A 23,351-nucleotide genomic window follows, 5' to 3' on the forward strand; every position below is an offset into this window, starting at 1 on the left:
AAAATCGCGTAGTAGGTGTTGGGTAAGGGAGGTAGGACTCCCGAATCAGTGCGGCTTACAGTCTCAAGCTGTTGCTGGCTTAGCAAAGGTCAGGAGCAGGCGAGTGTTCACGACACTGGCGCTGCGTGGCGGGTTCCTGAACCCCCCGCGCCCACGCGCCGCTGCCAGATGGCAAACCTGCCTCTGAATTCGTCTCCCGCAGCCCCCACCTCCTCTCCTGGCTCCGCCCACCTTCCTGGAGCTCGCGCGCCTGCGCAGCGCGTCGCGGGTGGTCGAGGGCGCGTCAGCCCGCCCCCGGAGGAAGCTCATTGGCCGCAGGATGGAGCCGGGCACTGCCTCGTGCCGGGGGAGGGCGCACGTGCTGGGGGCGGGAGCTGCGATCGCGGCTATGGCGTCGTTACTTTGGGGAGGCGACGCCGGGGCGGCGGAGAGCGAGCGGCTGAACAGTCATGTAACTGCCGCTGAACCGGGGAGGGCAAGTGGGCGGGGGTCAGAACCGCACTCCGAGAGGGACGTCTGCCGGGAAGGGCAGGAGGAGAGAGCCCGGCTAGCGTGTGGAGTGGGGTGTCAAATGGTGGTGGTGGGGGGGGGGATGTGGCAAGGATGTGGGGGAGGGCCAGGGGCAGGAGACCCCGAGAGGTACGCAAGACCTTTGGTTTGAAAGGGCGAAATGAAGACCCCTAGAAGTCTCGGGAGAGAAAGGAGCTGACAGTCCCAACTAGATCTTGGAGTTTCCTGCTCTCCCAATTTGACCATTGAGCTTCGGCTAGCTTCCATCTTACCGACCACCGCGCTTTGCTACCCACCATCCCTTCCTCGTGCTGTGACCCCCAAGGACTGCCACACTTAGGTTAGAGGACTATAAAGAGGAACTTAAGGTACAGGGGCAGCAGTAAAGTCTCCTTCGATTTTTAGCGTAATTCATAGAGGTGACCTATTCCTGAAAATAATCCAGTGTCAGAATTAATACCTGACACGGCAAAGGAAACAGTATTCGGGTGGGTCCCTCCCTGCTAAGGGGGAGCCCTGGGCTGCTTGGTGACTTGCTTCCTAATGTTGGTTGAAATTTGTGTCTTTCAATAGTTTTCAAACCTCATCCATCCCCGGAAGAACCTTCGGGGCATTAAGAGTTCTACAGTCCCAAATATAGGTGAGTGCTGTTAGATAAGGCAGACTGGCCTCAATTAATTTAAAAAACAAAACAAAACATTGCTTTCCTCAGGTCTCTGGCAACTGAAATGCCTCTGGCTCCTATTAACTGTCAAGGTGCTCCACTACCTTCCCAGTTTTTTTAACCCACTCCTTCACTGGATGACCCTTGCTGTCAGTGCATACTGCGGAGATGGTGAGAGATCATACACTTTACATTTCTGTTGGTATTTATTGTTTCTCTTCCATTCTTTTAGATGGTTCTATTAATAATACGGAAGAAGATGATGAAGATGTAGGTAGGAGATCAATTTATTCGCATGTAAACTAGCACTCATGATTTTCACAATGAGCAAATAATATAATCTCAATGGGAAAAGGGCGGTCTTCTGTTTTCTTCGTTAAGTAGTGACTATCAGGAGAAATACTAAATTAGGATTAGCCATATTTCTTTAGGGGAAGTTGAAATGGAATATGTAGGAATGGACTAAGAGTTTTCAGCTGGCAAGGAAAAATTAGTTCTGGTAGTGATAGAAGTAGGCTTGCTTAAGGTCGGAGGTTGGTATAGCAGCAGAGCATAAGAAACTGGATTCTCGTCTAAAAAGGAATTCTCAGTGTTACGTCATTCTTTCTAGACTCTCCTTTTAGAGGAAAGATGAGAGTAGGAGCAGTTGCTTGATATACATTCTCTGAATGGGAAGGACCAATTGATTAGATTCATTTTGGAGGCTGGATTTTCTCCTGCAATATCGTCCTTTTTAATTTTTGCTTTTCAGTGGATTTGGCAGCTAATTCACTCTTAAATAAGTTAATCCGACAGTCCTTAGTAGAATCCAGTCACCGAGTTGAAGTCTTACAGAAGGATCCCAGCTCTCCACTCTACTCAGTGAAAACGTTTGAAGAGCTGCGGCTGTGAGTACTTTTACTCATTTATTGTGGGAAAATGCCGGAAAGAATGGTACCGAACAAAGTAATCTGCTAAAAATAAAAACTCTCAGAATCCCCTTAATGTTCTAATATTTAATACTAAAATGAGATGTGTACATTTTGCATGCATTTGAAATATAATTCAGAAAGGAGCAGTAGGATACCTGAGTGTGCAGCAAATTGAGAACATCTTGATGGTAAAATATTCTAACTTTATGCTGATGGGGATAGCTAAGCTCAACACAGCCATATTGTTATTCTCCATACTGTAATACAGATACGGGGACACTGATGGCCCAAATACCTTCCCTCAGCCCCTTTAGATGAGTTAGAAGCTGTTACCTTCTTAATTATATTTTGTTTCAGATGGTATTAAAATGAATAACTTTCCCAAATGGGTTTGCATTTTCGAGGGATCTATCAACTAGCATTAAGGAACTGCATTTTAACAGGAAGAGTTACTAATAGGGACTTACGTAGAGGGGAAAAAGCCAAAACCCCAATGCCCCAACAATTTCTAAATGAAAGAAGAAGCCTACTTGTGATTAACAGTTGGCTGCCAGTAATCTGCCAAATAACCAAATGCAAAACGTACATGTCATTGAAAGTGGAGGTTTTCCAACCTATGTCATTTTCTCTTCTTTCTGTCAACTATAATGAGATCGCGGGAAAGATGCATTTAAAAATGCTGGCTCAGGGGTGTGTGAGTTGCTCAGTCAGTTAAGCATCCAATGCTTGATTTCAGCTCAGGTCATGAGATCAATGAGCCGTCCATTGGGGTCTCCGCTGGGCCTGGATCCTGCTTAAGATGGTCTCTCTCTGCCTTTGCTCCTGCCCTCTACCCCACCCCACTCGTGTGTCTTCTCGCTTGCTCTCTCAAAAAAAAAAAAAAATGTTGGCTTAGAAGGATGAGGTAATATTGTGTCCTCTGCTCCTAGAAAGAATTGATGTTAAGAATTACCTCAGTAAAACTTTGTCTTCTTTGAAAACTGCTATTAAAGAATCAAAGATTGTCATTCATTAAAAAGAATTAAATAGTATGGGCCTCTGGCTGGCTCAGTTAGAAGAGCATGGGACTCTTGATCTGGGGGTCATGAGTTCAAGCCCCATTATGGGTGTAGAGATTACTTAAAAATAAAATCTTAAAAAAAAAAAGAAAGAAAGAGTAAATCTGTTTTCTGCTTGTGCAGAAAATAAAACTCTTCTGACAAATTTATACACTTCTATCAGATGAGTTTTTCCTTTTTATGCTTGGTTCAACCGAAAGTTCAATGTTAGGCTATTAATACTGTCCTCAGCCTAGGCTTATAGCATAGCTTATTATTTGAGTGGTCCAACTATACAGGCACAATTGTGTATGTTTGGGAGTCAAGGTGTAAACTGTATATTTCTAAATACTGAAGCCCTGTTGTAGAGTGGCTTAATTTAGAAATAGACCTTTTGAGTCTGTATTTCTGAGGCTGCTGACCAATTGTAGGCTTTAAGTGTGTGCTTTTTCTTTTTTCTTACAGGAAGGAAGAGCTATTAAAAGGGATCTATGCAATGGGATTTAACAGACCATCCAAAATCCAAGAGATGGCTCTCCCTATGATGCTGGCCCACCCGTGAGTTTCCAGGGCAGTGCTGTTCCAACTTGGTTTTTAGCCTCCTGTATGCAGTTTATGCCCAGGGGTCTCTTCTTTTCTACAGACCCCAGAACCTCATAGCCCAGAGCCAGTCTGGAACAGGAAAAACAGCTGCTTTTGTCTTGGCAATGCTAAGCAGAGTCAATACCTTGGAATTGTTCCCACAGGTAAGGAAAGGTTGATGGAGAGAGGGGAATGCTTGCAGTGCTAGTGATATTTTAGTAGTGGGAGATAATATTGCCATGCTATGATAGCATGTAGAATAGGCATTTCTTCTCAAAATCACAGAGCATTGGGCAGCAGGATGGAATGGTGGTGGGAGCGCAGGCTTTATAGTTTGACCTGTTCCAGTCCTAGTCTCTCTGCTTACTACTAGAGTGTCTTAGGTGAGTTAGTAGATCTTCCGAAGTCTGTTTCCCTGTCTGGAAGGATAACATCTCTAAAAGTGTGGATCATTGCTGACTCTGAGCACAGTGTCTGGCTTGCTGAGTGAATGAATGCCTCATAGAATTGTCGTGTAGATGAAATAATATATCCTTTTCACACTGCACTTGACCTGAAGTGAGCAATTCACAAGTGGTGGCCTTAGAGCTGTAGGACCAAAGCAGCACCCGGTCCACTGCCTCCTGTAGCAGAGGGGAGACTGAGACTTGGGCAGGAAAGTGTCTCGCATGAGGTCACAGGTAGCCAACAGTGGCAGAGCAGGGGCTGGAAGTGTGCTTGCCCTTCTCTTAGCCTAGCTTCCACTTTGGGCAAGTGTCTGGTGCTTTTCCTGTGTATCTCCAAGCTGCTCTCATCAGCTCATTTGACAAGCTGACTACCTGAGTACTGAGTGCACCCCACGCAAAGGATTCCTTTAGGAAGCTTACAGTTTGTTAGCAAGATAAGCTGGGGATGTGGAAGACTGGTGCCTGGCTTTTTGGACAGGTTCACTGAAATACATATTCATGGTTTGGTATTATGAATAAAAATTTTTCAGGAAAATCTGTGCTTAAACCCATGTTGAGAAATGTGTGGAAACAATTATTAGCACTTTAGCTATGTTTTCCTGTCCTCTGTATCACAGATACTTAATTGAAGCCCATAAATGCATTAAATATCACCAGTTTCTTCCATCAACATCTTCATTCCTCAGCAACCACCAGATATAGGGGCTGGAGGTAACAAAGGGAAGAGTTTTATGGAATATTCTGCCAGAGGTGTGTATAGTGGATTGGATCAATCAGGGAGTGTTCTGGAAACAGGCAGACTTTTAATAGCAGGGAAGAAGTGACAGGGTGACACTCAAGGAGTGGTTTGCCTTGCATTTCCTTTCTTCTTGATTCCCAGCCTCCCTACACCACCCCCCAACACACACACAATAAAGCCAGATCTGTGGTTCTGCATAACTCTAGAGAGGAATATATAAAGGTATTTCTCTATCCTTCAGCCCCTTCTCTCCTTCCATACTCAACATTCACTTCAGATCTATCACTGCTAAATTGTGTTCAACTGAAAATACTTTATTCATCCAAAATCTCCCAGTTTTGCACAAAACTTGTGTCTCCCTGTATGAATTTTAACTGTACCTCAGATTTGCATGATGGCTTGTGTGAGCCTTGCGATTTCCCCCTCCTTTCTCTCGCAGTGCCTCTGCCTAGCTCCTACTTATGAACTGGCTTTGCAGACTGGTCGCGTGGTCGAACGGATGGGAAAATTCTGTGTGGATGTTCAAGTGATGTACGCCATTCGAGGGAATCGCAGTATGTACCAGTAAGCCGGCCTGGCAGATTTTGTAATTCCGGACTCCACCACCAGCAACCATATTCTGTACCTTCTCCGGTTTCTCGTCTCTAAAATGGGAGCCATCATAGCACCTGTCCCAAGGAGCTGTGACTGGAATTAAATGAACCGATGTAGAGGCAGCACTGTGTACACACTTGGCACTTAATAAGGACCCCGTACATGTTAGCTGCATCATTTCCACATCCTGCAAGATGATAGCTTTCGTTTTGGGGGGCTCAGTTGTTTTTTGCAGAACAAAAAATGTTTAACATTTTCATTAAAGTGTTACATGTGCAAAGCAGGAAAAAAAAAATCTTTAAAACAGAGAAGGTCAAAAGATAAAGGTGGAAGTTGTTCTTCCTTGTCATTCAAAAACATGTTTCCAAGGATAATAGTTTTATTCACAAGACCTCCGTGGTTTGCTTTCTTTTTTCAGTTTGTACACATGAGGATGTACATGTAGGTATTTGTTTTTGTAGAGTGTTCATGAAGATGGGAGCGTTTTTTCATAATGTCTAAAAAAGTACATGCTTTGGACATCTTTCTACATTCATGAATATAATCCCATCTCATTGTTTTGACTAGCTTCAGAGCATTCCATAATTTATTTAATGTAACCCATTGATAGTACTGTGCTTATTTTCCATTTGGGAACAGTTGGTAGGTTTCTCACAGCTGTGCTGCTGTTTCTGTAAGGTGATGGGATCGCTGAAGGGTGGCTTTTTCACTGACCGTGGGGCAGAATCCAATGGCAGGACTGTTATTACTCTAAACCTAGAAACGGGGGACTTATCCTAAAGCTCTGCAAATACAAATCCTCAATGACCCTCAGGGTTTGCACTTAGAAAATCATCACGAAATATACTTTCACTTCACAGTCCTGTTGTGTGGTCCCGAGTTGTGGACTGTGAGGGTCCTTTGCATCTGAAGGAGTCTTTCAACCCTTTTCTCCCCAGTTCCCAGAGGCACGGACATCACCAAACAGATTATAATTGGCACTCCTGGGACTGTTCTAGATTGGTGTTTCAAGCGAAAATTAATTGACTTGACTAAGATTCGTGTGTTTGTCCTGGATGAAGCGGATGTGATGATTGACACACAAGGATTCTCAGATCAGAGCATTCGGATTCAGAGGTAAGTTTCACATTCACCTTTTTTCTTCCTGGATCTTCTGGAGGGGGAGTTTGATTTATCTGCTGCTCCCAGTTGTCTTCATGGCTTGATTCCCTACTTCCTTTGCTTTTAAAACAAACTGGGGAGTATTTTCAGCAGCTCAGCAGCCTCGTAGACTGCTGTCATTTCCCCACTTTAGTTTGTCATCTTGCCTGATTGGTTTTGTTTCCACTGCAGGCCTATACATGAAACCCACCAAATTGTGCCACTAATTTTGCTGTTAAGAGCAAATGTCTAAAGAGAATTTATTAAAGCCTGCACAAGCTGCTGTGGAGAGTAGAGAACACAGTAACTTCGAATCAGGAGACACATGGTCTAGTCCTGATTTTGCCTTTCATTTGTCAAGTAAATCCTGTTGTTTTCCTAGGCCTCTCTCTCAGGATCACCCAGGGGCCTTAAAATTACACATTACTGGGCCTAACCCAAGCCTTACTGGTTCAGAATTTCTGGGAGTGGGCTCTAAGGATCTGTGTCACTTATTAAATTCAAGTAATACTGAGGGGCACCTGGGTGGCATAGTGGATAAAGCATCCGGCTCTTGGTCTTGGCTCAGACCATGATCTCAGCATCTTGAGATGGAGCCTCGAGTTGGGTTCTACACTGAGTGCAGAGTCTGCTAGGGATTCTCTCTCTCTCTGCCCCTCCCACTCCTGCCCTGCCCAAAATAAATAAGTAAATCTTTCAAGACAAAAAAAAAAAAAAACAAGAAACAAGCAGTTGTGAAAGACCTGTAATGAAAAATAGTGCTGCTTCTAGAGAATCTCTATTTTGGTATTAACCTTCATATGTTTAAATAGTATGCTCAAATGGCTGTTTCTTAGTGTGTCAGTGTCTGATGACTGCTAGTATTGGAAGTGGGAATCCAGCTCTTTGGTACCACCACTCTCCCCCCGCTTCCTGTCCCCTCTGCCACCTCTCTGTGCTTACGTTGTAAGAGTTGACTGCCTTAATAGTGTTTTTATCATTAGGGCATTATAAATATTGTTCACTGTCATGCAGTGTATTATTATAATTATGTTTTTTCCTTATACAGCTATTTCCCCTAGAATTAATAATTGTCTGTTTTCCTTAGTTTGGTTAGTATTACTGGCTAGGGATATTTAATCTTTCTCTGCCTATTTCGTCATATGTGTTTTAATTTCAGTGGTATTTCCAAATAGGCAAATACATTTAAAAACTCCATCAATGGGGCACCTGGGTGGCTCAGTGGGCTAATCCTCTGCTTTCGGCTCAGGTCATGGTCCCAGGGTCCTGGGTTCAAGCCCCACATCTGGCTCCCTGCAGGGAGCCTGCTTCCCCCTCTCTGCCTGCCTCTCTGCCTACTTGTGACCTCTCTCTCTCTGTGTCAAATAAATTTTTAAAAAATCTTTAAAAACAAACAAACAAACTACTCCATCAATGTCTTTTTTCCTGAAACTCTCCCAAGCTCTGTCCAGTTTCAGTCTGGTCTGGTTGTACAGCTGTCACTATAGGTCTTGGAATCTCCCGTTTTCTGGGTGCTTTTTCTTAGTTACTGTCAGTTTACTCAATGTTCGGGAGTATATTCTCTAATCACTTCCTGAAAAGACTGTTAGGAATTTCACTTTCCATCTCCCACATGTCTGAAAGTGTCTTCATTGTAGTTGTAAATCTGATCTTTTGATGGACAGTTTGCTTGCATGTGGAATCCAAGTTAATTCTTCCAATAAATTCTGAGTCAGTGTTGAAAAAGAAATTTTTTTAAGATACCATAATTAATACTGTCAGTTCCCATGTTGTTGCTGACAAGTTTAATGTCATCCTGATCCCCAAACTTTTGTAGGTAATCTGTTTTTTGTCTCTAGAAGCTTTCAGAATCTTCTCTCTCCACTGTATTCTAATATTTCTCAGTGATGTGCATTGGTTTGGGTCCTTTTTTCCTCACCCATTGTTCTCGACACATAGTGCACTCATCCTCTTCATTTGCAAAATTTGTGCCTCCCAGATCTGGAAAAATTGCTTAGGTTATTTCTTTCCCTACAGTAAAGAACTTTTTAAAGAGCAGGACACAGTCATTACAGACAAAAAAATATATCTATGTAATAATATAGGAAAAATAGTCATACACATGTGTTATTAAGATAAAAATATGGGAAGTACATATTTCTTTTAAATTCTATATCCCTCTATATTTTCTATTACATAATTGCTACTGTTTGGGGCACCTGGGTGGCTAAGTCGTCAAGTGTCTGCCTTTGGCTCAGGTCAATATCCCACGGTCCAGGGATTGATCCCCACATTAGGCTCCCTGCTCAGTGGGAAGCCTGCTTCTCCCTCTCCCACTCCTCCTGCTTGTGTTCCCCTCTCTTGCTGTATCTCTTTCTGTCAAATAAATAAAATCTTTAGGAAATAAATAAATAAATGCAACTATTTAAGCAAAACAACAGAACTGGTTAACAGTGGCAGTTAGCCATAATTATTAGTACAATTAGCTAAATGAATAATATGAGAAACATAAACAGTATTTTATAATGTCATCTTTGACAGCAGTTTATTTTAATCTCTTTAAATTCATTATTGGCTGCTTAAATTTTGTGCTCTGTGCCATTATATATTTTTAAGATACTCAAATAAAAGGTTTTTTATGAGGATAATTTCAATACAATAGGACTAATTAAATAGCTCTTACTTGTGTTTAAAGACCCAACCAGCACAGTAAGCTGTTTCTACTCTTTTCCTTTCCTCTTCCAGTAATAATTCTCTGAACTACCTGAAGCCGCCTTTTTGGTATATGGTGGGAAATTTTACATTGGACCATAAAATTCATTTTGCTGACTCCTGCTGTTCGTCCAGTGTGCTGTGCTCTTCACAAAAGTGTTCAAGCATGGACTAGTTAAGAGTTTACTTACTATCAACACCAGGTTTTCAAACACGCAAGCATTCGTGTCTAGCTTTCTAGAAATGTACACATCCGCTCTGCAGGCTTGTTTGGTAGATCAGCTGTTTGTCATTCAGATCCCTTGCGTCTGTAAATCCACCATTTAGGTTCTCCACATCTAAAATGTCCATCGTTTTCAAACGCCCTGAAGTACATCAGCTACCACTGCGGTTCTCAAGGAAAATGGTGGTGAAGCACAGAAGCGATTTAGGCTTGTGAAATCAAAGATGGATTCTAAGTAAGTTACAGTTTATAGCAAAGGAACAAGAAAGTCTTGTTCAACTGGGCTGCCCTTTTCTGGTGACATTTTTTAGTCCTGCAGCAGCCTTATTTCCTAAAAAATTAGTAATTTTTTGCTACGAGTATTTGTAGGTAACACTAGACAACTCAGGGGCAAACAGTCTCCTGAAAGCAACTTCACAGGTCATCACACAGTTTTGGAGAAACAGCATTTTATTACAATCATTTACTATGATCACCTCCTCCATTCCCACCTTCAGTGTATTTTCAGATTAGAGAAGGACTTTCTTTTTGTCTCACACTTTGAAAATATGACTTTATGACTGGGCAACTTTTTAACTCCTTACCATGGCCTCAACAGTGATAGTATCATACAGGCAGATGTCCAGGTGACTCTCCAGGTGACTCTCTCCTTCCATTTCCATACAGGTAAAAATCTTACTAAGTACCTCTGCAAGTTCTGAGGAAGCCAAAAGTAAGCAAAAACTTTGATAACGAAAGCTCGGTGTTACAATTAAGCAAATGATTCACCTTTTATTTATTTTTTTTTTAAAGATTTTATTTATTATTTATTTGACAGAGAGAAATCACAAGTAGATGGAGAGGCAGGCAGAGAGAGAGAGAGAGAAGCAGGCTCTCCGCTGAGCAGAGAGCCCGATGCGGGACTCGATCCCAGGACTCTGAGATCATGACCTGAGCCGAAGGCAGCGGCTTAACCCACTGAGCCACCCAGGCGCCCTGATTCACCTTTTAGAAGTGCTGTGCACAAAGCCTGCGGGATATTTAGGTGGCAAGATCTTTTTTGTTTTCTCTGAGAATTTTATAGACTGAGTGGAAGCTGCCAGAGTTTACATTTGCACTGTCTGCGGCACATGCAGACAGTCGAGCAGAAGCTAGTTTGTATTTGGATGTGATATCAGCAATCTTCTGTTTTAGATTTTCTGTGTCTCATTAAAACTTCATAGAAGTCAAGAAGATATTTTGAACTCCCACTTTTCAAATCCTAAGAAATGGGGGAAGATATTTTTTGTTGCTGTGATTTGACATAGCAGCTGGTGTAATGTACAAAGTATGAGCACTGGTAAGATCTTCCAGAATTAGCTCCCCACTGAATGTGGTAAGGCATCCGTGGTCAGAATGTCTCCATTTGTGCACCTGCAGGACATTTCACTTGCAAGCATGGAAGCACGCGATGTAACTTCGCTGTTTCCTAGAGATACCAAGGGAGGAACGCACTAATGCATGTCCCTCTGTGCAGGGTGGCCAGACGGGTTCAGCATCCCCTGCTTCCAGTTGAGCACTATGTGCTTTCCAAAGACAAAACAACTTTGAATTTAGAAGTGTTGCCTGTCTCATCCTGAACTTGGGAGGTTCGGTGTCCATATATACTTTTCATGTCTCCTTCCCACCAAGCCTCGTCCTCTGTTCTTCCTTCATGCGGGACAGTGGCTCTTTTTCTGTATTTACCTTTTTCACCCAGTTGAATGTGTCCTTCTGTCTGTCATTAAAATAACACAGTTGTTTGACCTTCTTTTCCTGTCTTGTCTAGATTGCCCTGGCTTTCTCTGTTCCTCTTCTGTAACTTCCTTTTCTTGTTATAGGCGCCATATGCTGCTATTGTCTCTCTGAGAATATTAATTCGAGTATTTACAATTTTTTTCCTGTTTTCAACTTTGCCTCTGAATTATCTTAAGTTTCTCCTTTTTGTCTCTTTGTTCTGTCTCTCTTATGGTGGACCTTTTCCCCTCGTATCTGGTGATTCTTGGCTAGCCTCTCATTACCTATGGTTGAGAACCAAGAAGCTTGCTGGCAGCTCTGGGTGCATGGTTGGGGCTTGTGACTTGGGCAGCTCCCCCTAGGATGCTCATTACTTGCAGGTTATTAGAACTATGGAATGTCTCTCATCTCCTCCCTAGGAGACATATATTTGGTTGCTGGCCTCCTGGGAAAAGGGCCAGGGAATGGGCTGCAAATTCATATGCATATTTTCACTCCCTATTTTCAGCTCTCTGCTTTACTCTCACCTTCTGCGAGGCTGGCATCCCCAAGTCTGGGATTTCTGCACAGAATAAACCTCTAGTCTCCTACTTGTACATGCCCAACTGCCTGAAATAAAGTGGGATCCAGCTACTCCTTATACACATTTTCAGCCAGACTTCTTATTTAAAATAGTTTTGGCCAGGGGCGCCCTGGTGGCTCAGTCAGTCAAGCATCTTCTTTCGGCTCAGGTCATGATCCCAGGGTCCTGGGATTGAGCCCGCCATCAGGCTCCTTGCTCAGTGGAATCCTGCTTCTCCCTCTCCCTCTCCCTGCCACTCCTCCTGCTTGTGTTTGCTCTTTCTTTCTCTGTGAAATAAATAAAATCTTTTAAAAAATATTAATTTTGGCCAAAGATCAAGTGAGACTCTCTCTTGCCATCCCTTACCATTTACATATAACTGAGAATGAAAGACTCAGAATTCCAGGAAAGACCCAATAGTCGAAAATTGCTTTCACTTCAAGAGAATATTAAGTGATAATTAGGGATTTATGGGGGCACCTCAGTGGCTCAGTGGGTTATAGCCTCTGCCTTCAGCTCAGGTCATGATCCCAGGGTCCTGGGATCGAACCCCACATCGGGCTCTCTGCTCAGCAGGGAGCCTGCTTCCCTTCCTTTCTCTCTCTGCCTGCCTCTCTGCCTACTTGTGATCTTTGTCTGTCAAATAAATAAAATCTTTAAAAAAAAATTTAGGGATTTATGTTGCTTGTTCATTGCTCCATTGTTGATTTTCTTTTTTTGCTTAAACAAGATTAAATCATAGTATTGTCCCATAGAAATATAATGCAAGCTACTTGTGTAATTTTAAATTTTCTAATAGCCCCATTTTTAAAAAGGTGAAATTCATGTTATATTTTCTTTAAATATATAAAAAATAGCATTTAATAAGTTATCAATTTAATCAATATAAAAATCATTAATGAAATAATTTACATGATTTGTTTCATCCCAGGTCTTTGAAATCCAGAGTGTTCTGTAGAATGCCCATGTTTCCTTTCCTGGTGTAATCTGTGTACATCGTCTTTTTGGCATGAAATGTCTCAAACCTTGGGATGCCAGTCGTGGTGCCAGCTTTTTCCAGATGGAGAACTGTGATACAGTAGATGGCCAAGATGTCTCCCCTTCTCTCCCCAACCCTCTCTCTCCTCCAAAACATAGCAAGCTAATGCAGAATTTTCCTCGTATCTTCTAGCACACCACCCCCGCTTTCTCTGGCACCAGGTGCTCGTAGCTCCAAGAACTCTCAGAGGTTCTGAGGGAGCCCCTACCTTTGCATCTCAGCCACTGTCTGCATCACCGTTTCCATCTGTACCGCTCATGGGAGGGCGTCATCTTCTTTCTTGTTTACCACGCTTTCCTGTCTTCCAGAAATACATTGAGTTATCACATCCACTGATTTCTCTCCTTCTGTTCATGTTGTGGGTTCATGTCTTTCTGTCTCTTTATAATCATACTCGTGGTACGTGGGAAGCAGGGAAGGTACAGCTGTAGACAGTCTACTGTAGTTGCCCAGAAGTCTGTCAGATCATTACTTGGAAAAGCTTCCCAGACAACCCACGCCACAGGCTTGACGTAGTACCTGGGAGTCACTGGATTTCATGATCTCCCCACTCTCCTTTAACACTAACATCCTATCTTCTAGATGCTCTGTCTTCTCAAAAGTGGTGATTTCTCTCTGGTGAAATCAGAGTAAGTTAAAATTTATTGATGTATACAATATGTTCAGAGAAATACATGAATCACAAGTATACAGCTGAGTGAAAATTCAAAGAGGTTGGGTTCAAGAACTAAAAGTTTACCAGCACTCCAGAGTTCCCCTACAGATTGTTTCCTATATCCCAGCCTCCACCTGCCCCCCATCCCTGCCACTCCTCCCCAGGGTTAACCTCTGTTCTTACTGCTAGTGTCATTTTGCCCGTTTTTAAACTCGGTGTGAATCAGCCCTGTGTTTGCTGCAAGTTCAGCTCATGATTTGTGTGCAGTAGTGTTTCCCCTGTGTTCCCCTTTTGTTTCTATCCAGGTCCTTCCCATCCCAAAGAAAGTGAGTGTGGCTGTTCTTTTTCTCCCAAGAACTCTAACACCTGCCATTGAATTACTGGCCTGTTTCCTTGCTCCCGTTTCACTTTGTGTGAGACGAACACCATGAAGAATACCTAGACGGACACTCGGGGCTCCTGACTCTGCCTCGCTTAGGAAGAAAATGGGCATGAAAGACCCCAGACCCTTCAAAATACATATCTAAACTTTGCTCTTGAGCTCCACACTCAGCTTGTGTGTGTCTTTCCAAATTCTTGGTGGCATAGAGGGGCAGAACACGTGGCCCTTTGCACAGGGGTGGAACTTGTGGCAGGCAGCCGCTCCTCCGCTGACCCCTGGTGGCAGGGGCTAGGACATGTTTGAAGCCCCCACCCCCCCCAGGACAGTGACAGGGATGGCCGCGGCTGATGATGTCTTCCCTTCTCTTACAGAGCTTTACCTTCTGAGTGCCAGATGCTCCTCTTTTCAGCGACCTTTGAGGACTCTGTGTGGCAGTTTGCAGAGCGAATCATTCCAGACCCTAATGTTATTAAGTTACGAAAAGAGGAGCTGACCCTGAACAACATCCGACAGTATTACGTGTTGTGCGAGAGTAGGAAAGACAAGTACCAAGCCCTGTGCAACATCTACGGTGGCATCACCATCGGGCAGGCCATCATCTTCTGCCAGGTAACGGTGCTGAGATCTGTCCTCGCCCTGCTCAGACTCGCCCGCAGGAGCGGAGGGGACAGTGACACTAATAGGGGCCAGAGACCCAGGCACCCCTGTCAGCACTTTGAGTACAGGAGCATATTTAATCTTCAGAACCACTTGGGACAGAAATGAATCCGTATGTTATGGGAGGAACTTAGAAAGATTAAGTAACGGAATAGAGACTTCAAGATGACGTTAAATAGAGGCCTCCCTATTTTAGGATTGCTTCTAACACTTGCCCCTGTAGGTTGATGTTCATTGTGGGGTTTTTACAGGTCCCCTCTGTCAGATTAAGAATATTCTTTTCTAGTTCCTGACTTACTATGAGTAAAGTAGCCACTCAGTCACTTACAAATAATATTTTCCTATTTTTATTTTCGTATTTATTTTTTGCTCTCTGACATGTTTCACATTCACATCTTGGTTTTATTTTCTCTCTACCACGTGAACACTGTAAGCTCCATGAGCGCAGGACCTCCTCTATCTTACTTGCCTAGTCTCACTAGAATTGGCACCCGCCTGGCACAGGGTCAGCACTGAGGACATGCTTGTAGAATAAAAGCAAGCTTGCTTCTACCATGGACTAGCAATGAAAACCTTGGGCAAGTGACTTCATGTTTTTAAGCTCTTGGTTTGTTTTTTTTTTTTTTTTAAATGAAATGAGGTATGCGTTTCATCATATTGTGGTGAAAACAGTGACCGTAACATGTAAAGATCTGAGCAAGACACCGGGAGATAGGAAGCACTCTTACAGTGCCTGAGGTTGTCTCTACTGTTATTCCATTTTGTCATCATCCTACCACATGAAGCAAGTGAGCATTTTATCTCTGCTTCATGGCTGAGAAGCCAAAGCTCCCACAGGTTGAGAGGATATAACCTTGAGCAGCACAGGAGGTGCCCCATTCGAAGGTTCCTCTTAGGGCTTAAGGGAGAGGTAAAGCACAGCTCCCAAGCAGCCTTTCTGGCTTCCCCGCTGTGCCTATGTGAGCGTGGCAAACACAGCCAGTCTGCTTGGACGTGGGCTGCTATGCTGGGTTTTGTGTTTTCACATAGACTCGTCGAAATGCCAAGTGGTTGACTGTGGAGATGATGCAGGACGGCCACCAAGTGTCTCTGTTAAGCGGAGAGCTGACCGTGGATCAGCGAGCCTCCATCATTCAGAGGTTTCGGGATGGGAAAGAGAAAGTTCTTATAACGACCAATGTCTGTGCTCGAGGTGTGTGCGTGTGTGTGTGTGTGTGTGTGTTCATGTTCAACATCAGGTTTATTGAAATGTGATTTGCATATGATAAATATCACTGATTTTAACTTTACAGTGAGTTTTGACAAACATACAGAGTCATGTGACCATCACCATAATCAAAGTACAGAAAACTCCCCTCATCCTCCAGAACTTGCTTATGCTCCTTTGTAGCCAGCCTCTTCCTTTTATCATCTGACCGCTGGCAACTACTGATCAGATTTCTGTCTCTTTATTTTGTTTCTTTCAGAATGCTATATAAATTAATGCTATTTATATAGCATTAATGCTATATAAATTCTTTCAGAATGCTATATAAACTACATAGTAGTCAGCCCTTGTGTCTGACTTATTCCACTCAACGTAATGCTTTTGAATTCATCAGTGTCGTGACTTACATCAGTAGTCCAGTCCTTTTTGTTGCCGAGTAGTAGCCATTGAATGGGTGTACCACAATTCATCCATTCACCAGTTGAGGGACATTTAGATTATTAACAGTTTGGGGCTATTTTGAATAAAGCTGTAAGTATTCATGTATAGGTTTTTCAGAGACCTGTTTTCATTTCTCTTGGATAAGTATCTAGGAGTAGGATGTCTGGGTCATACAGTAAATGCATATTTAGCTTCCTCAGAAACTGTCTTCCAGAGTGACTACCTCTCTATCCTCACTAGCTGTGTTGGAGAGTTCCAGTTCCTCCGCTTCCTTGCCAGCAGTTGGTGTTGTCACTCTTTTTAATCATTCTAGTAGATGTATGTGGCATCTCATTGTGTGTTTAACTCACATTGCCTAATGATGTTGACCGTCTCGGAGGTGTTTTTAACTTCAAAACTATTGACTACTGAGGGAAAAAAATTCTTTGTTTTTTTTTTCAAGAGACAGTCCTTCCTACAGACTTCATCCTTCTTGTACTCTTGCCTAGACCCCATACTCAGACAGTGTTTCCTAATTCATTCTTAGTTCACCAGATAGAAATGGGGAACTGCCAAGCTATGGAGCTCAGAACTGTGGAAGAGTAGCCTGAAAAAAGGATGAGGTCCCAGCCCCTTGGGAGGTCAGCGTCCAGATGCTTGACTGTCTAGACCAGTGTGGCTCAATAGAACTTTCCACACTGATGGAAATAATCTGTTCTGTGCTGTTCAGTTGGTAACCACTGGCCATATATGGCTAGTGTGACCAAGGAAATGAATTTGTTTAAATTAATTTGAAGTTGGATAGCCATACTGGATGGCATGACTCTAGACCTAGCAGGAAAGAGGGCACCAGGAGCTCCAAGGAGATCAAGGATGGTGACCCAGACAGCTTACTGTGCCGGAGGACGGAGGCACTGGGGGATCACAGAAGTCTTCCTAGGGAACATTAGATGTGAAAGGTTTTGAAGGAAGGGTAGAGAATCCAATTGGGTAAGAATTGACAGTTTGCTTGGAAAATGGCAAAACCGTGTGGCTGTGACATTGGATCTGACTCAGGAGAGGAAGAGGTGAGACTTCAGGTGCTGGGAATCTGGAATCATTTGTACTTCGTCCTGTGCAGTTGGGGCAGTTGGGTCCTGAACACAAGTGTTCTGGACGTTGTCATGGTGACTGTGGTCAGAGAGATTAGAGGAGAGAAGAGGGGGAACCCAGCTGGAAGTTGTTGTAACGGTGAGCTAAGGGATAAAAAAGACCTGGATGGGAGGACGGCCAGGGCATGGTGCAGACTGGGGTTCCAGGAAGGGTAGGGGACACTAGATAGGGGGCTACTGGGGACTTACACAGCAGGAACGGAGAGGAGGCTGTGGCTCTGTGGGTGGTGAGAGCTCATGTCCACAACACACACACAACCTTCTGTGGAACTAGCTTCTACTGACACTCTTAAAACGAGCATCCTAGACCTACTGTGCAAGCACGCTGCTGATCAACCAGTATCCACTTCCATGATGGAAGACCAGATTTTATTTGTAAATTGTGACTGTTACATGAGAATTCATTCCCTTGGCAGATGTGGTTTGTCAATAGCTTTGTCCTAAGGAAACAGTTGCAGGACCCTAGGGTGTCTCTTCTCTTCTAGGGATCGATGTGAAGCAGGTCACAATTGTCGTGAACTTTGATCTCCCTGTAAACCAAGCTGAGGAGCCAGATTATGAGACTTACCTTCACCGCATAGGGCGGACAGGACGCTTTGGGAAAAAGGGCCTCGCCTTCAACATGATTGAAGTGGATAAGCTACCCTTGCTCATGAAAATCCAGGATCACTTTAGTAAGTAGCACCTGTTGCCATGGGACCCGTGGATCCTGCTGATGTTGACGGTGATGACGTGTGTCACGCACCTTATGCCCGGAGGCTTAGGGGCAGGAGCCAAGGAGTGGGAGACTTCTAACTCACAGTGCCAGAGTCCCCACAGTGAGACAGTTGGTGAAATCATCCATATATAGTAGCTGAAGAACAATCCAAAAGTCCAGTGGAATGAGTATGAGTTCAGGTTTATGTTACTCCCCTTGTAGGACCTGGGGCAGTTTTTCACGGCCCATAAAGCACCATCTGAAACAAAGTAATAAAGTCCTTTAGGATTATATTCTGTCCCCAGCTTCCTCTCTTACATTATTCCCTTCCTCTGGCCTCACCCTAACAACTAAAATGGTCCTGAATTCTGCGATTTGCTGTCCTTCCTCCAGACCCCCATCCAAACAAGGCAGGCTCCCTGATAACTGGCTAGGGCTCCTGGACTGGCTCCTGCCCTCTGACCGAAACTGATGGAAACTAGAAGGGTGACCTAAACTGAGGTGTCCACCTCTCAAATTATGCCCCAAAGCCCATGGATATGGCTGGGGAGCAGGGGAAGAGGAATACCCAAATGACCCCAAATATATCTTCATCTTTTGGGAAAAATCATACTTAACTTTTGTGGGAAGCAGTGGACACTGTCCTGGGGGAATGCACAGAGGCACGAGTATGCAGTCTAGAATCAGACTGTAGCATGTCCAGGGCCCCCTCAGGGAAGCTGATAAAGCACCCTATGGTAGGAGAAGCAGGGAGGGTGGAGAAAGAAACTTACAGCCCGTCCACTCTTGCTATGGTGAGCACCGTATGACCTAGTCTTGAGAAGCGACCTCAGTGGAGGAGCCTCAGCCCCTCTCCCTGTTGCGACCGTGCACCCCACGCCCCCTCACACTCACTGCCCCCTCCCCCCCCCACAGGTTCTCTTCATCCCTCCTAGCATGAGCAGGCCCCTTCCCAGGCTCCCCTCACTTGTGCTCTGGCCTTTTTCCTACCCAGCTGTCTAGACACACATGTTCTATTGTTTGGTGCATCTGATGCTATTTTAGTCAGTATTAATTGGTTATTTTGATACCATCTCTTCCTTAACTGATCTTGAGAACGTTCCTCTCTCAAGGCTTTCTGTGCAAGGGTTCACAGGAACACATATCTGCAAAAGTGTCACTGTCTTCAGAAATTCGGAGCTGAGTGAGATTTCATTGACATTTCATTCAGGCCCTGGGCTCAGACTGATTCCATTCTCTCTCCTTCTAGACAGCAGCATTAAGCAACTCGATCCTGAAGACATGGATGAAATTGAAAAGATTGAATATTGAAGACAGAACTTTGTTGCTTGTGAAATATCTAGTTTATGTGAAAATGTCCCAGTGGGTTTCGAAGGTAATTTTTTCTGTTTGGGCTTTTTCAAAGTGAAACTGTTAAATATGGCAAAATAAATGTCATGGTACCTTAGTCTTAAGACCTGAGGTCTTTCAGGAACCAGATTGGTGTGAAGCACATGATCTTTTTGAATAAAAAAGCGAGATTATTTCTTATTCTAATCTCATTTACAAGTAAACATCTTTGTGTGGGCTTCTGGGATGTCGCGGGACCTCATTTCTAGACCTGAGCACACTGCCTCCTGGGAACACGTTGGGGTGCCACGAGATGGCAGTAGAGCCTTACTGGGTCGGAAGTGTGAGCTAGCGTGCGGAGAAGCCACTGGCCCCAGCCTACTCACTGGTGTCCCTTCCCCCAGGCAGGCGTGCTCAGGACGGCGGGCGCGCCGCACATACGCGTACGTGCACACCTCTTAGGTGGGAGTGCAGGGTGAAAGCTTCAAAAAGTCAAACAATTTAAAAGAAGAAATTTTGCTTTTTTAATGTTTCAGCTGACCTACAGAATGTAGAAATATTTCCTCTGCTTGGCTTCTTAATGTCTTCAAAACAGAGCAGATTTAATCCATCACCAGCCATGTAATAGTCTCTGAAAATGTGGCTTTGTTATAGGCAGTTTTTCAAAACAGGCGGGGGGGGGGAGACCCATTTGCCTTATTAAAAAAGTAACATTTCATTCAGGGTATATCTGAGAATCCCAGACGTTTTCCTATAAGTCCCATTGCGATGCTTTTCATTTCTCACATTTGCTGCTAACAAGTGAAACAGTGGGCTTGAGGAAACCAGGGAAATCGATACTCTCCCTGAAAGCTGGAGCGGGTCCACGGCCTTCAGCTAGAGAGCCCCCGGCCCAAGCGGCCCGCAGAGCCCCACCCGCAGCTGCGGGGAGTGGGCCCGTCATCCGGGGCTGGGGAGGGTGTTTCTGGCATATCTGTTCTGGTATCCCACGTGCAGAGCTCCCTGCCCAGGTTTTATCCCCGTGAGGAGGGCTCAGAAACACATGAAAACCATCCAGCTGCCTCACTCCCCGGCAGACCAGACACCAGCGAACAGAAGAGGAAAAAGATGTTACAGCCCTTCTCAGATCCCAGAGTAACAGCAGCCTCAGAAAAAGGCAGCATGTTAACAGACTGTGCCGACGGAGGGAGGGGTGTGCCGGTCACTGGTGCAGCTCGGAGGAGGGACCCCAAACACCAGCCCGGCTGGCTTCCCAGAGAAGACACCTTGTGTCCTTTTATGAGAGAGAAATCTGTATTGAATGATGCCTTTGGCCACGTACTCAGCATCTCTCTACACTTCTCTAAGATGAGCCCCGTGAGGCAACCTTCCAGGTCCAGCTCACCACCACAATTACCTGGAGAACTTGAAAAAAACATAGACTCCATCCCCTGTGCAGAAGAAGCCAGAGCCTCCAAAGATAGGGCCCAGAAGTGCAGGCCTGGGGAGCTGAGGGCATAGGGAAAGCAGTAGATAAGAAAGATCACAGTCTCAAGAGGTGCTCTGTAAATTTTTTATTTATTTGTTTATTGACAAATTTATTTGTCGAGTAAATAATTCTTTGCCATTTCTTCATTCCCTGACATTCTTCCCTGATGTTTTCCATCCAAGGTTTGAACCTCAGTTATACGGCACGATATGACTGAGCATAGGAAGTATCTTAAGATGCCCTGCTCTATCTGAAGAGGCAGTGCGGCCGTGCACATAACGCAGCCCCGCACTGGGGAGTTCTAAAGGAAACTTTGCCATTGCCCTCTCCAGTCCACATCTCCCATAGACGCTCTACCGGTTATCCTCACAAACTTCTCCAGTGATTTCCATTTGGCAACTGTTCCCACCGGGTCTGCAAATAATGGGCATTCTTCAGCCTTCCCCTTTGCCCCTCTCCTCACATTCCTTTGTCTCGCCACCTAGGAGGCCGCAGAGCCGTCCTGTGTTCTGTGCACATCACAGCTGTCTTAACACTAGCTGTCCAGTGTGGTGAGTCAACAATCCGAAGGCCTTTCTTCGGGGTGCAGCTCCTTGCTGGGAACTGCAAGCAATTTTCACATCTCCGCGCACAGCCTGGCCAAGGTCATCTCTCAGTTGATGCCTGCCTGAGGAAGGAGTCCATGGAGAGGCAAGGAATAACCAGATGATTTCAGTGCATCTGTGCACTGGGTTAATCAGCTGTGTATTACTTGGCACCAAATACTAAACCAAATCCATTAAGTTGATCTTGGCCAGCATGATAGTGTTAGCATATTGAAATTCACAATTACGTAGAGCAGGGCTGTGACTCCCAGTGGGAGTTGTGAGCGAACACCTCACCTGGGGCACAGCTCCTATGATGTTAGGTGCTGGATGGAAGGCAACTATGAATAATGGGAAAGGCAAATGCATTGGTCATAGTCTGGTAGGGTGTCTGACAGCCCTTCTCAAGAGACGCTATTGCTTTTGGTCATGAGAAAGTGTTGATCCCCCTCAGCAAAGCCTGGTCCCAATGAAAGCCGCTGGCGGTCTCTGCACGTGTGATCTGCAGTGGAAAGTCTTAGAGGATTGCTGGCGGAAGGGGAGATGAGCAGGACCTTCCCAGCTCTGGGGAGAGAAAGCTGGTTGGGTCCAGCCTTGCTTCTGCTCTGGGTCCTCTGAGAGGCTCGGTCTCCTTTCCTTTGATTCAAAGAGGGACTCCACTGGAAAAAGGACCCGAGCAGAGACGACAGAGCTGTTGCACTGGAAGGTGAAATGGGAGTTCAGATCAAGGACCCCTCTGTGGGCCTGCACTTCTTTGCCCTCTGAGCTCGAGGGCCTTCTTTGCTCTTTCCTGCTGTGGTGTAGAGAGTCCATGCATGCTGACTCCAAAGGCATGTGGGGTCCAGCAGGTGGGCCTGTGTTAGTTTTACCACAGGACTAACAGAAGAGTGGGGTCCTCTTAAATCCTCCCTCACGCCAACACCGCCCCTGCCATGATGGCAGGGAACCATGTGTTTTAAAGGTACTCATACCATTGTAACCCATGGAACTATGAAATATCTTGGTCTTGCTTGAAATAGCTCAGGCTATGCTTCAAGGTATACCAACTTTCTATTCTTGGAAGAATCCAAAAACGACTCGCCCCAGAATTTTGTATACTTTTTTTAATCCATGGCTGAGAGGAGAGTTAGACCTTGCCCTTCTTATTTCTGTCTGCTGACCCCGTGGCCCCCTAATGTTTTCAGTTCTGGGTTCTACATTCTCCTGGGCTCTTAGCTGTCCTGTGCTTCCTGCTGTCAAAGGAGGGATGGGTCAGCCAGGCTCTAGCCTTCCACGTCCGTCTCTCCCACCCCAGCTGTGCTGCCTGATGCCCCTCAGAGGCAGGCTGTCAGAGTCATGGTCTTGAGACACTGCCCTCTTCCCCTAATTTTCCCTATTGCTTTATGTCTCAGTCAGCTTGGGCACCATAACAAAATACCACAGATTGGATGGCTTCACAGAAATTTCTTTGCACAAAGTTCTGGAGGCTAGAATGCCCAAGATCAAACTCCAGCAGCATTCACTTTCTGGCAAGGATGCTTGTCTGCCTTCACACGATGTCCTCACGTGGCAGGGAGAGAGAGCGCTGGCCAGTGTACTCTCCGGTGTCTCTAATCCCATAATCCCAACACCAGAGCCCCTCCCTCCTGACCTGACTCCAAATATGGTCACACTGGCGGTAGGGCTTCAATATAAGAATTTGAGGTAGGGGTGAGGAACAAACATTGTGTCCTACCTGCCAAATCACACTTTGCAATCTATCATTTTTAAATTATCCATATTAATATCCATAACACTCCACTGTCATTTAAAAATTTGGTTGAGGGGGCGCCTGGGTGGCTCAATGGGTTAAGCCTCTGCCTTAAGCTCAGGTCATGATCTCAGGGTCCTGGGATCAATCCCCGCATCAGTCTCTCTGCTCAGCAGGGAGCCTGCTTCTCTCTCTCTCTC

General features: G+C 44.8%; 1 protein-coding gene across 8 annotated transcripts; it reads left to right on the top strand.

Annotated features, from left to right (window-relative positions):
- The first annotated feature begins 274 nt into the window (after nucleotides 1-274).
- On the top strand, nucleotides 275-19,588 carry DDX25 (DEAD-box helicase 25). 8 transcript variants are annotated; one of them, XM_082683878.1, is made up of 12 exons: nucleotides 275-475; nucleotides 1,084-1,150; nucleotides 1,407-1,448; nucleotides 1,926-2,061; nucleotides 3,588-3,680; nucleotides 3,766-3,868; nucleotides 5,329-5,443; nucleotides 6,422-6,599; nucleotides 14,281-14,518; nucleotides 15,596-15,758; nucleotides 17,830-18,018; nucleotides 19,291-19,588. In XM_082683878.1, exons 1-12 carry the CDS (start codon nucleotides 320-322, stop codon nucleotides 19,350-19,352), a joined length of 1,542 nt encoding a protein of 513 aa, XP_082540004.1. In that variant the 5' UTR covers nucleotides 275-319; the 3' UTR covers nucleotides 19,353-19,588. The 8 variants fall into 8 exon arrangements, with proteins under 8 accessions (XP_082540004.1, XP_082540000.1, XP_082540003.1 ...); XM_082683874.1 differs by having other exon boundaries at nucleotides 19,295-19,588; XM_082683877.1 differs by having other exon boundaries at nucleotides 6,482-6,599; nucleotides 19,295-19,588.
- The last annotated feature ends 3,763 nt before the right edge of the window (nucleotides 19,589-23,351 follow it).

The sequence above is a fragment of the Mustela nivalis genome, assembly GCF_964662115.1.
Source record: "Mustela nivalis genome assembly, chromosome: 9".
In the NCBI taxonomy this organism is placed as follows: Eukaryota; Metazoa; Chordata; class Mammalia; order Carnivora; family Mustelidae; genus Mustela; species Mustela nivalis.

Coding starts and splice junctions, on each gene's coding strand:
- DDX25 (XM_082683874.1), top strand. CDS start 320: ATGGAGCCGGGCACTGCCTCGTGCCGGGGGAGGGCGCACGTGCTGGGG. Junction 1,449..1,925: donor AGAAGATGATGAAGATGTAG/GTAGGAGATCAA, acceptor TTTGCTTTTCAG/TGGATTTGGCAGCTAATTCA. Junction 5,444..6,421: donor CGCCATTCGAGGGAATCGCA/GTATGTACCAGT, acceptor TTTTCTCCCCAG/TTCCCAGAGGCACGGACATC.